The 14,034-nt window shown below is 34.2% G+C and overlaps 1 protein-coding gene across 4 annotated transcripts in view; it reads right to left on the reverse strand.

Moving 5' to 3' along the window:
• The window catches only part of faf (ubiquitin carboxyl-terminal hydrolase-like faf), a 1,099,079-nt gene that overhangs the window by 701,925 nt on the left and 383,120 nt on the right, over positions 1-14,034 (reverse strand). For all 4 annotated transcript variants that reach the window (XM_090401226.1, XM_090401227.1, XM_090401224.1 and 1 more), the window contains one exon: positions 2,525-2,636. In XM_090401226.1, the coding sequence (XP_090257352.1) occupies positions 2,525-2,636 (112 nt within the window). The remainder of the gene's footprint in view (positions 1-2,524; positions 2,637-14,034) is intronic.

A 14,034-nucleotide genomic window follows, 5' to 3' on the forward strand; every position in this document is an offset into this window, starting at 1 on the left:
CAGGAACAAGGCACTTGATAACCACCAGATAAGGACAGAAGTGGCAAACTGATCCTTGGTAGATGGCAGGAATGAAGGTAACTTCCGTGATAGTAGGAGAGTAGTGTATAGAATATATTTGCAAAAAATTAATGCTATTTGTTCAAAAGTCTCTTTAAGCTAGGGTATGGAAATGCTTTTAACATCAGATTGTACTCTGCTGTAGAATGATAATCATTGATTCTTTCCTGGATGGTAAGTTTCATTATACCCATTAGATGCCAATGTGATTCTTGCTTTATTGAAGTCTACTAACAGAAGGGAATCCAAAGAACAAATTGCACGAGCATTCTGAACATGATTCTTGATAAAACATGCCTTTTGTGATGGTGGTGGACATTGCACAAGAAATAGAAAAATATCAGCAAAATTGGCTACACCACATAGAAATGATGAATAACAATAGGATTCCCAAACTAGCATATAAATATAAACCTACAGGAAGAAGAGACTGCAGACGTCCAAGACTAAGATGGAAAGACCAACTTCATCTGCAAAGCAGGAACAGGACATAAAAAGCCTATACCTAAATTGCTCAGATGACGACAATGAGTTACAGATTATTAAGGTATCCAAGAAAAGGAAAACTGTTGTTGGACTCACATTCAATAGTAAACTTGAAATTTTATTTAAAAACTGAAATTTTTATTTTTTGGACAAAATAAACTCCTTATACACCAACATCAAGTACACTATTGAACACGAGTGCAACAACAGTCATCCCTTTCCGAATACCTTAACAATATGAAATAATCAACAGCACCATTATTATTATTTTATTTTTTGGATAATCCATATTTATGTGATAAAATTTAATTGCTCATTGTGGTTTTCTTTTGGAACAATTTTTGCCTGTCTTCCTACTCTCCCTCCTCCCCAATTTCTTATTCTGCATTTTTAGATGATTTTAGATATAATAATTCATTAGATTATTCTATAATTTTGTTTAATACTATTCCTTCTTCAGTATTTCTCAATGTCTAATCTCTACAGTTTATTATCATCAAATTTCTGACATGTACCCACAGGAGGCTTACAGGATATTAATATAATACTACTACACAAAAAGTTCACATCATCATTAATTTCCTAACAACAACAATGGAGTTGTGATTTTTCTATTTTTGCAAACAAACTCACCACATGCCTCTCTAGCTGAATCAATCAATGTTCTCTTTAGGACTAACCAATGAATCCCCAAAGTGTGGTTCTTGTTTTCAAACTCTTTCACTATTTCTTGAAAGCTGCTCAACTTTGATTTGCTTTAAAACTTTCATATACATTATTCTTTTCAATAAGAAATTCATTTTTGTCCTGCTCAAAATTAAATAGTGATCACTTCCAATTTCAAATCCTCTGTACACTCTCGTGTCCTGAACTAATGGGAAAAACATCACTTTTAATAATAACAAGTCAAAGAGACTTTTCTTATTTCTTGCATCTTTTTTCCATGTGAATTTGTTTGCATTTTTATGTTGGAGTATAGTCTATGTCCTGAAGAGAAATCCAACAGGAACCATTATTATTATTAGCTTTGCTCTTTTCTCAAAATTTTCCCTAATTTTCTATATGTCTGGTAATCATTTCCTACTCTGATGTTTAGAGCTTCAACAAGGACCAACTTTTCCTTTTTCCATTGTGTCAGCTGCCTTCTCTAATGCCTCAAAAAATTTCTTGAACTCTTCCTTAATTAGAATCTTCTGTAGAACCATAGGCACAAATCAGTCTCATTATCCAGTTCCACATTCTGATATTTGCACACATCACTCTACTTGATGTTGCCTGCTTCTTTATATTTATTGTTGAATAATATATCTGCTTCTCCCCCCCCCCCCGATTATTATTGTGTGAATATAACATCTTGTATTTGTTACTCAGAAAGATCTACCCCTTCCTGGAACACCTATCATGATCTGATACTTATCCAATTTTTATGCTAGTTCCATTTCTTTTTCCATTGATAACTGAATGCTACTGATGTTGAGTTGAAATTTGTTTGAGTAGCCGACTTTTCACCCAGGTTCCCTGACAAAAACAACGGGGTCCATGTTTAACCAGGCAGCGCATTAGGCAGAATGAAATTCTCTCATGTTGTACCATCAATTGTATTATTATTTAATGCCAGTAAGAATACAATTTGGTCAGCTAAATCTCAAATTGCTAACCCATCCTCATTCATTCAGTATCCAGGTAGATACCTAACAGGGTATGCCACAAGAAGGTGAGTATTGGAAATCAGATCAAAAGCCCTGCTCACATTCCTTAAAAGGCTACATGGAGATCTCTTCCCAGTTATCCAGCTCTGACCCTTAAGAAACCCTAGCATTCTCTACAGTTTGATTTATTTTGCTAACAATGTATAGTTGTTCTCTCAACCATTTAATTGCAGATTATGGTTATGTTATTAACAAGCAAATAATTATGGCCATGAACTACGTGAATTAGATTTGTAATTACTTCTAGAAAAATAAAGTATATTACTAACCATTTTATCCCTCAATGGTAACTGGGAAATTAATTTTTTGTCATCCATTGGGTCTAAGAGCTCTCCATTGATAAAAAGGTCTACTTTCATGTTGGCAGTGTTGACTTTTAGTCTGAGGGGGGAAATTAGAATGAATTAATAAAACTATTACAAGTAAGTACAATACAATACATTACAAAATATATAAAAATTTTGATCAATGCAATTATTAAAGTTTATAAAGCATGACTATGAAATTAATAAAAAATGAAAAATAATGCAAAAGATGAATATATGAGAAAAAATAACAATTTTGATTTCAGAGTTGAAACGTTATCAGATAATACAACAAAGATTTTGTAACTAGGATCAAAACAGAGATGATATAATAATGCAAAACATAATGGCTATGTTGGATTCTGATAATATAGAGATTGGAGAAGATTTGTTTTAATGAGTGCCGTATACTGCTTAAAGTGTTTACAGTTATAAAGAAATGTTTGTGTGTAAGTTTATGAAGAAAGAAGATTATCGGTAAGATTATTCCAACCGTTAATATTCCTATACAGAGAAATGCGAGAGTTTCATCCTAGATTGGAGTAATTATTATTTGCTTCAGAATCCAACATGATCTTCCATCACATAGGCTAAACTTGTAAATATTATTTAATGTAATTCACTTGTTTATAATTTAATATTCATATAACTACCTTTAATTTTATCTAATATTTAATTAATTAATCAAGGATATAAGTATTAATAATGAAAAGACTGTATTAAATATTATTAAGCTATTTTATTCATTACTATATTAATATTATAAGAACTTGTATTTGATAATTTAACTGTGCATTAATTGAAATGTAAATATTCTTTATTTATTCCTATTTGTAGAAGTTTAGCATTATGCAATACCTCAATTTTATTATATTTTGTTTGGTTGTCATGTATACGTATGTAAGTGAGCGAGCATGTTTTGGAACACCACGTGAGGAGAAAGTTTATTGAAAAGAGTTTTAGAAAGAAATCACGAGAATAATTTAGGCAGGAAGAACGGATATATAAGCGATGAACGCTGAAATTATATAGGAATTAAGAGAGAGAGAAACGAGAGGATTGACATTAGATTGGAATCAGAGCATTTGGGAATCACAGTGCAATAATAGCGAGTTGGCAAGTCACTCAAGCAGCTAATAAAGTCTACTAGTTAAGAGGCGGTTAGCTAATAAATTGTAGAATAACAATTATAGCTATGGAAGACAGCTGAGTGACTACTAAATAGACTAGCGATATTTGAGTTGACATTCAATTTCAGGGCCGACCTTTCAAGGACATACAGAACCTTGAAGCAAAGTACAGAGTTATTAGCGAGTAGTAAAGGCTGTAAAGTTGAAGTTTACCGTTAGCTGTGCTTAGAAATATATTGCCTAAAGAATTAAATGAATGCAGGAAGAATGAACAGCTGTGTATATCAAACCTCAAGTTAAGGAATTATTGTGTATTTCCTTAATTCATAAGTGATCAGTAGTATTTCATGCAAGAATGTTTGTTTATGTGCATTGTGACTGATGATTAATTCAGTTATTGTTTAGAAGATTTGTTTTAATGAGTGCCGTATACTGCTTAAAGTGTTTACAGTTATAAAGAAATGTTTGTGTGTAAGTTTATGAAGAAAGAAGATTATCGGTAAGATTATTCCAACCGTTAATATTCCTATACAGAGAAATGCAAGAGTTTCATCCTAGAATTTCCTTATACTAACAGTAACTATTGCGGAAGTTAGCTAAAGTGTAAATTTAAAAGTGTTTGTTTGTGAAGAGGTATTACTGCAATTTTTGTTATATTTGGAACTTAAGGAATTGTGAGAAGACTGTGTTATAGAGATAACAGATTTACCGTCGTCTGATTTGTATGATTGAATTTATCAGAGAAGTTAAAATGTTTGTGATATCTTAATTACTGATTTAAACTTAAGTGTAAAATTTGTGATTCTAAAATTAAATGTTCATCATCATCATCAAATTCCTGCCATGTACCCTCAAGGGGTGTACAGGATATGACAGTACTACATGAAAAAATTACATCATTACTAACTTCCTATCTACAATTTTCCTCCAAATCAGTCTGTTACTTGTCAAGACTCCAACATTATCAGATCTTATATTTCTTTCGTCTAAGGCACTTTGTACCGTATCAATCCACCTATATCTTGGTCTTCCTCTGGGTCGTTTTCCTGCCAACCTGGCAGAGAACACTTGTTTTGCTAATCTTTCCTCTCCCATTCTATTTAAGTGACCATACCACCTGAGATTAGCTCTGCTAACGCATTCCTGGATGCTGACAACGTCAAGTTCTTTCCTAATATTCTCATTTTTAATATGATATTGCCATTGATGCCAACTGTTCACGCCTCTAATCTTTCTCAGGACTCTCATATCTGCGGTCTCTAGTCTTTGGTCAAGTGTTTTACTTCTGACCCAGCTCTCAGATCCATAAGTTAAAATTGGTTTGAACACAGTCTTGTATACAGCTAATTTAGTGTTCCGACTAATTTCTTTCTTATTCCATATGAATTTATTCAATTGACTTCCCACGATACCAGCTTTGCTGATTCTGTCTATTTCTATATTTAGTTTACCATCTTCAGTAAAAATTGTGCCTAAATAGCTGAAATGTTTTACTTGTTCCACAGGTTCTCCATTCACAACACAGTTGACATTTTCAATGATTCTGCCTATTTTCATTGTCTTTGTCTTTTTATTGCTGACCTTCATACCATATCTATTACAACAGCTATTCAATTTAGTCAGAGAATCTTGCAGACTTGTAGCGGATTTATTTAGAAGTATAACATCATCCGCATAAAGCAAAGAGCTGACATTAACATCTCCAATTTTGATATCAGGTTTAATACCACATTCCTTCATAATGTGATCCATATAGATAATGAATAACAGAGGGGATAATGTACATCCTTGTCTCACACCAGATTTAACATTAAACCATCTTCCTGTACTTCCTTCAATTCTAACTGCTGACTCATAACTAAAATAAAGACTAAGTATTGCTTGATATAATGCCCCATTGACACCACATAACTGCAGCGTATTGAATAGCTTCTCTCTTGGCACCTTGTCATATGCCTTTTCCAAATCGACAAAACTTAAATACAGATTTTTGTTATATTCCCATGCTTTCTCGACTATTTGTCGTAAAGTGAAGATCTGATCCTGACAGCCTCTATTTGGCCTGAATCCAGCTTGTTCTTCACCAAGCTTTTCTTCCACAATTCTTCTCAACCGTTTCTCAAGTATACTTGCATAGATCTTGCCAGGAACACTCAGTAGGGAAATACCTCTGTAATTCTCACATTCAGTTTTATTTCCCTTTTTATATATGGGTACTATGAGAGCTCTACTCCAATCATCGGGAATTCGTCCCTCTGTCCAGGCTTTCTGAACTATGCAGTGCAGCCACTGTAAGACTCTTATACCACCATACTTCAGCATTTTTGGTCGAATATCATCTACTCCTGCTGCCTTTCCACATTTCAAGCCTTTGATGGCTTTTTCTACTTCAAGTATGGATATGTATTCCTGACTGCATGCCTGGTCAGTGTTTTTTATCACTGTGCTGTCATCACTGCTTGTTTCATTTAGAAGTTTTTCAAAGTAATTACTCCATACTTCAAGGATATCTTTTTCTCCTGTTTTCATTTCACCTTTATCATCTCTAATTCCTTTTACAGCACTCTTTCCTCCATTCCTAAGCTTCTTCAACAACCTCCAGAATATTTTGCCACCTTCTTGATATTTATTTTCTATATTCTTGCCAAAGTCCTCCCATGACTTTTGTTTAGCTAGTTTTACACACTGTTTAGCTTTCTTACATTTGTCTCTGTATTCTGTAAGAGTAAAAGCTGACTTATTTGCCAGGAACTTTTGATATGCTTTCTTCTTTTCCTTCACTGCCTCTTTAACTTCCTGTGTCCACCAGAGAGTTCTGATTTTTTTATCCTTACAGATAACCTCACCACATGCCTCTCTGGCAGAATCAATCAATGTTTTCTTCAGAGTTTGCCACTGAATCTCCAAGGTTTGATTCCTGTTCTCATACTATTTCATTTTTTCTTCAATAATCTTTGTGTATTTTAGTCTACAGTTCACATCTGAGAGCTGCTCAACTTTTATTCGCTTTAAAACTTTCTTACATGTTATTCTTTTCAATATGAAATTCAATTTTATCCTGCTCAAGACTAAATAGTGATCACTTCCAATTTCAAATCCTCTGTACACTCTGGTGTCCTGCACCAGGGAGAAAACATCACTATCAACAATAACATAGTCAATGAGACTTTTCTTATTCCTAGCCTCTTCTCTCCATGTGAATTTGTGCACATTTTTATGTTGGAACATGGTGTTAGTAATAACCAGTCCATGTCCTGAGCAGAAATCCAACAGATATTTGCCATTATTATTAGCTTTGCTCTTTTCTCCAAATTTTCCCAAAATATTTTTGTATGTCTCACAATCATTTCCTATTCTACTATTTAGATTTCCAACAAGGACCAACTTTTCCTTTTTCAATGTGTCAGTTGCTTTTTCTAAAGCCTCAAAAAATTCCTCCACTTCTACCTTAGTGGAAACTTCTGTGGGACCATAGGCACAAATAAGTCTCATTGTCCAGTTCCCCATTCTCATATTTGCCCACATTACTCTACTTGAGACTGACTGCCATTCAAGAAGATTAGCCTCGTATTTTGTGTTGAATACTATGGCTACTCCTTCTTTTCCTTGATTGTCATTGCCTGAATATAACATTTTGTATTTATTGCTCAGAAAGATCTCACCAGTTTTGGTCTTTTTTGTTTCAGTCACCCCTATTATGTCGATCTGGTACTTATCTAATTCCTCAGCTAGCTCCATTTCTTTGCCATTCAGGCTTCTTACGTTGATAGTACCGATCTTTAACTCTGGTGATGTTGAGTTGGGGTTTGTTTTCAGATTTGTTCCAGTAGCTGACTTTTCGCTGTTCGCCCTGGTTCCCTGGCGAAAACAACGGGGGCCTTGTTTAACCGGGCGACGCCCCAGCCGGCATGAAATTTTGTCATGTTGTACCATCATTTTTTATTGTGGTTTAACCAATAAGAATACAATTTGGTCGGCTAAATCCCAAATTGCCAGTCCATCCTCGTTCGTTCAGTATCAAAGTAGATACCCAACAGGGTGCACCACGAGAAGGTGAGGATTGGACATTAGGTCAGAAGCCCTGGTCGGTTCTCCGCATTCCTTTAAAGGCTATGTGGAGGTCTCCTCTCAGTTATACAGCTTTGACCCTTTTGTTAATCAAAAGTTGTATTTTGCCTGAATCTCTTTTACTGCACCATTCATAAAATATTCGAACCAAAGTGGGTAAATTGAGTAAGTTAAATATATTCAGCCAGTATATATATATTAATAACATATTAAGGAGAAATTGTTGAGGGTTGATTTTTCTTCAATTCTTGAACTAATTCAGATATTGAGATATACTAATTTTCTCTATATTTGTATTAGAAATCAACTGGCAACTATTTTTTGTTTAAGAACATCGTAGTGACTAACATGTCGGATCCAAAGTATAAATTGAGAAGAAGTAGGATCCAACAGCTAAATACTGTTGAATTATTATCATCATCAAATTCCTGTACCCTCGGGGGAGATGTACAGGAAAATTTACACCATAATTAACTTCTAACCAACAATTTTTCTCCAAATTAATCTGTTATCTGCGAAGGTCCTAATATTATCAGATCTTATATTTCTGTCTTTTAAGGCACTTTTTTCTATCAATCGATCTATATCTTGGTCTTGCTCTGGGTATTTTCCCTGCAAACTTGGCAAAGAACATTTGTTTTGCTAATCTTTCTTTTCCCATTCTGTTTAACTCACCACACCACCTGAGATTAGCTCTACTAACACATTCCTGAATGCTAACAATGGCAAGTTATTATCTAACATCCTCATTTTTAATGTGATACTGACAGTGATGCCATCTGTTCACCCACTAATCTTTCTCAGAACACTTATATTAGAGGTCTCAAATCTTTGATCAAGTGTTTTGTTCTAACCCAGCTCTCAGATTCATAAGTCAAAATTGGCTTGAACACCATACAGCTAATTTAGTGTTTCGACTAATTTCTTTCTTATTCCATAAAAATTTATTCAGCTGACTTCCTACCATACCAGCATTACTAATTCTGTTGTCTATTTCCATATTTAATTTATCATCTTCACTAAAAATTATGCCTAAATATCTGAGTTTTACTTGTTCTATAGGTTCACCAAACAGGATAGATACAGATGATGTTTTCAATGCCTCTGCCTATTTTCATTGTCTCTTTTTATTGCTGATTTTCACACCAAATTTATTACAACATTCAATTTAGTCAAGCAATCTTGCAAATTTTACTGGATTTATTCAGAATAATATCATCTGCATAAAGTAAAGAGCAAACTTGAATTAAAAAAATAAAAATCTCATTATCATCAAAAAGCTTTTTATATTTATCTTTATATTTACTCTATAAAAAGCTAAAAATTCAAGAACATGAATGTGTTACTATCATTTACAAAAAAAAAAATAAACAAATAATAATAATAATAAATGAAAAAAACATCTATCTACCTAGTGAAACTGTTTTCAGAATGCTTGTCAACAACAGTAACTAGATTATCTGGTGACATTCATGCTCAAATTTCATGGTATTTCATTATACAAATTCATCAGCTAGTTCTTAATAATGCTTTTTTTTTCTTTTTTGCTTAAAAACTGTTTACTACAATATCAATATATCTCTAACATTTTCCAGACTTTTAGTTATAATTAGTGTGATTCTTTTCAAATTTTTTAAATTGTAATATTTAAGTAATTTGAGTTTTGACAAATATGCCTTACTTAAATTTAATTTCTGAAATTTTTGGAAATTTTGCAATTATTATTATTATCATTATCTGAGACCAGGGAGTCAAGGACTCATCGAGTGAGGCTGTAAATTACCCAACCCAGCTATCATACCTTCCCTTAAATTCATTTACACTAGATGCACTCACTACCCCTAAGGGCAAATTATTCCACTCACTCACTACTCTCTGGGAGAAAAACCTAGCTCTTACCCCTTTCTTGACTGTGAACAACCTTAACTTCCATGGATGCCCCCGTGTTCTTTCACCGCCTTACATATAATGAAAAATTTCATCATTTGAAATGCTATAACACTCATTCAAAAGTTTATAGACCTCTATCATATCATCCCTCTTTCTTCTGTCAACCAGTCTGCAATCTACATACTCGCAATCTGTCCCCATAATCTAAATCCCATAATCCGGATATAATCTTTGCAACTCTTCTTTGTACCCTTTCCACAGCTTCTTTATCCCCTTGGAACTCGGGAGACCAAATCTGCACACAGTAATCCAGGTGTGGTATCAAAGACTTATAAAGAGGCAAAAATGACTTCCTTATCCTTACATGTCAAGGTTCGCTTCAACATAGCAATTATCCTCTGACTTGTATTTGCAGCTTTTGCTATGTGACCCCTTTGAACTTTAAATTCTTACCTACAAATACACCAAGATCCATTGCCTCTGCAGTTTCTTGTAGCATAACCCCGCTAATATAATATGCCAATGAAACTCTAATCACGTCAAAGTGCATAACTTTATGCTTACTAACATTAAACTGGGTGCCATTTTCGTTTGTCCAGGTTTCCAGTCTATTCAAATCATTTGTAATTGCTGAATATCAGTAGCATCCCTGATTGCCCTGCCTATCTTCACATCATCAGCAAACAATTGCAAATCTGATGATAGACCCTGCTTGATGTCATTAATGTATAGATTGAACAATAATGGCCCAAGGACTGAACCCTGAGGTACACCACTGGTTACCTTAAATCTGGCAGATTCACAGCCACTGTATAAAAATTTTTGATATCTGTCTGTCAACCATCCCCTAATCCAAGTCAATAAATTATATTCCAATCCCATATTCTCCAGTTTATGCAACAGTGGTATCCTATCAAATGCCTTAGAAAAATCCAACATTATCATAGTGTATCTATTCCTTTTATCCAACTCGGCCATAACATTGTTATAAAATATGAACAAATTGCTAAAACATGACCCTCCTTTAGTAAACCCATGCTGTTCCCTGCAAAATATAGAATGCTTGTCTAACCATTCCTGTATGTGAGTTCTTACTAACTTCTCTAAAATCTTCACTACCACACCAGAGAAACTAATAGGTCGGTAGTTAGAACATCAGTTTTTGCACCACCCTTGTGCAATGGAACTATCATACATTCCTTCCATTCCTGTGGTATCATTCCTGAGCTGAGACTCAAGTGTGTGAAAGGCCTAGCCAATTCAGCTGAACATTCCTTTAACAAACAGACTGATATTCCATCTGTCCCTATTGACAAATTCTTATCCAGGTTATGCAAGAGCTCTTCAACCTCATTTTCATGAACCTCTAACTCTTCATCCAACGTAGCAGTAGCACTGTGCACCATGCCACATACACCTGGTTGATATATCTTAGCAAAGTGAGCACTCATTAACTAAACAATGCTTCCGACACTCATATACCATCTGCATTCAATAAAGTTATTCTTCCACATTCATTCTTTCTTTTGCTTGTGGCAAAAAGAAAGAATGAATGAATAACTATATAAAATTCTTTTGGAATGCCTTTAGCTTACATGGCCAATTTTTTTTCATACTCTGTTTTAGCTTTTCTCATGATACTCGTTACTTTTCTGGCCTGAGCTTTATATATTTGATAACTCCTCTCACTCTTATTCTCACGATATTCTTTTCCACATCATCTTCTTGTGGATCTCTTGCTTAATAAGGCTGCACATCCATTTTACTCCCAACCTATTTATTCTTCGAACACCAGGGATACATTCAGATACTGCCTCATTTAAGCACTTTTTCAAAGATTCCCATGCATTGTTAACATTTTTTCCATGCAGTAACTGATACCATGGGACCAAAGATGGTATTCTTCCAAGTTGATCATAATTTCCAGCTTTGTAGTTCAGCATTTAGCCTGTTTTAATCGGAGCTTCAATACAAGTAGATACTTCCCAAAAAAGAACAACATGATCACTGTCACCAATTGGTGGAATAGCCACATTCTTGACAGAGATCTCTTCTGACACTACGAACAAATCCAACACTCTTTGACCTCGAGTTCCTTCTTTCACATGCTGCTTGAGAAAGTTGTCTCGCAACAATTCAATAAATTCCTCTTCTTTCTTATCATGAGATTTCTCTTCTACCCAATCAATGTTTGGAAAATTAAAGTTACCCATAATGATCATTTGCTTGATACCCATAAGGCTAAATTGGTGATGCATTTCTTCATCCCCTACAACTGAGTCACCAGGTCTGTAGCAACACCCACCATATATATTTCATTCTGTTAACCCCCACTTCACACCATATAGACTCAAACTCATCGCTACATGGGACATGGTTACCATCATTGTTTTCTTGTATTTCTACCCTAACTGGACTTAGGTCATCTGATATCATTAGTAGCACTCCTCCTCCTCCTATCTCTTCTGTCATTCCTAAAAATAGTATATCTGTTACACTCGATCCCACTTACCATATCTGATTCTGATAGCCTGGTTTCACTAATACCAACAATCTTAGGCCACATCATATTCAATAAAGCAACAAACTCAACCCCCTTTGTTTCTAATGCTCCTGGCATTTGTGTATAGACATAATAAATTACGAACTAGCCTATTCTTATAATTAGATATGCAATCTATTTGGCCTTGTTCTAGAATTTTCTCTTTTCTCTCCCCAGACATACTTAAATGGTCTGGACCTAAAGCATATTTTTCTACTCCTTCGCCACATACATAACCATGTTCAAAGAGATTCTTAACTTTATAACGTTTATATACCATAGTTGAACTTTCACACACATTTTTCCCATTCCTCCCTTGATCTAGTTTCCTTGAATCTCTGTATTGGGGTCTCATACCAAGAAGTACAGGTAACCCCCGTATAATGCGGTACTTATAAATGTGGTCTACAAATTGTAGTAACCCTTGTTCAACGAGGCAAGTATACAACACAGTTTCAATAAAAACACGGTCTACAATAAAAACACAGGATAAAGGATAGTAACCCTTTATCTTTTCATATAATTTTCACCGCACTACTTAAAAACCAAATAATTTTATCTTCATTAAATTTGCGTCTGCCAATATCGCACATGTAGCTATAAGTAGCGAATTTATATGAAGAGAAATATCCTTTAGCAGGCACATATGCCAATTGTTTACCATATAAAGTATTTATTGTTGAATGTTGTCTTCGTTTTCTGCCAGGAAAGGGCATAAAAAGCATAAGTGTGTCCTCAAGCTGAGGACACACTTGAGCACTTTATTTTCTGGTGAGTTACATGCAATATGAAATGCTTTTTTTTATGTAAAAATTTTATTTTTATAGTAATGGCCACTTAGAAGGCTTTTGATACGGTTGAAAACAAAATTAATTGATGGGGAAACAGATTTAAATGAGAAGGAACTGGTACAATTAATAGATGATGTTGAATCAAAGACTGAGAAAATCTGCCAAAGATTTTGATTGTGATGAGTCTGTTAAAGAATTCAGTTTAAAGAAATTAGCAGAAGGATTGGACTTGCAAGAAAGTTAGGAAGTATTTTATGGAGAATGATCAGTCAATGGAGTGCTCTGGAAAATTCACAAGACAGTTGGATATTTGTTTAGCTCCATATTATGAACTTAATAAAAATTTTCAGCATAGTGGTAAGCAAGGTCTTATTACTGACTTCTTGATAACTAAACCAACCAAAGTATGCAATGAGAATTATACAAATGATATCCAAGAGATTTCAAGTGATGACGATGTCCGGCCAGTCATAAATAAAGAACATCTACGAAAGGTTCGTTTTGAAGACAGCGATGACGATTAAATTATGCACTTTATTTTATTTTGCCTAAAATATTTATGCATTATGTGCAATGATGTTTACACACAATTGTATTTTTATAAGGTATACTATGTATTTTGTTTCATAGTTTATGTTTTCTTGAATTACCTGAATTGAATAAAAATATATTTTGTTGGATATGCCATTGTTGTTTATATCATTAAAAAAAACGATTTCGGAACATAACTCTACTTTTTCTATGTGATCTGAGTCTTGCATAAAGTGATTTATATAATGCTGCATTTCTGTGGAAACTAACATCCGCGTTATACGAGAATTACCTGTAATTTTTCCAGGTTTCTGATGCCAAATGAATTCAAGTGCAGGCCATCATTTTTATACAAATCCTTTCTACCATCAAATACATCCCATACATCTAAAAACTCACATCCATATCTTCTACATAGCCTGCACGTGAAATCATTTGCTATCATCGTCCTCCTTCTTAACTCAGTACTATCATATCTAGGTAGTAATCCTACAATTTTTTACCCTTTCACATTTCTTTCTC

Source organism: Typopeltis vanoorti, chromosome 12 (genome assembly GCF_054136105.1).
Source record: "Typopeltis vanoorti isolate ZY-2024b chromosome 12, IOZ_Tvanoo_1.0, whole genome shotgun sequence".
NCBI classification, from domain to species: domain Eukaryota; kingdom Metazoa; phylum Arthropoda; class Arachnida; order Uropygi; family Thelyphonidae; genus Typopeltis; species Typopeltis vanoorti.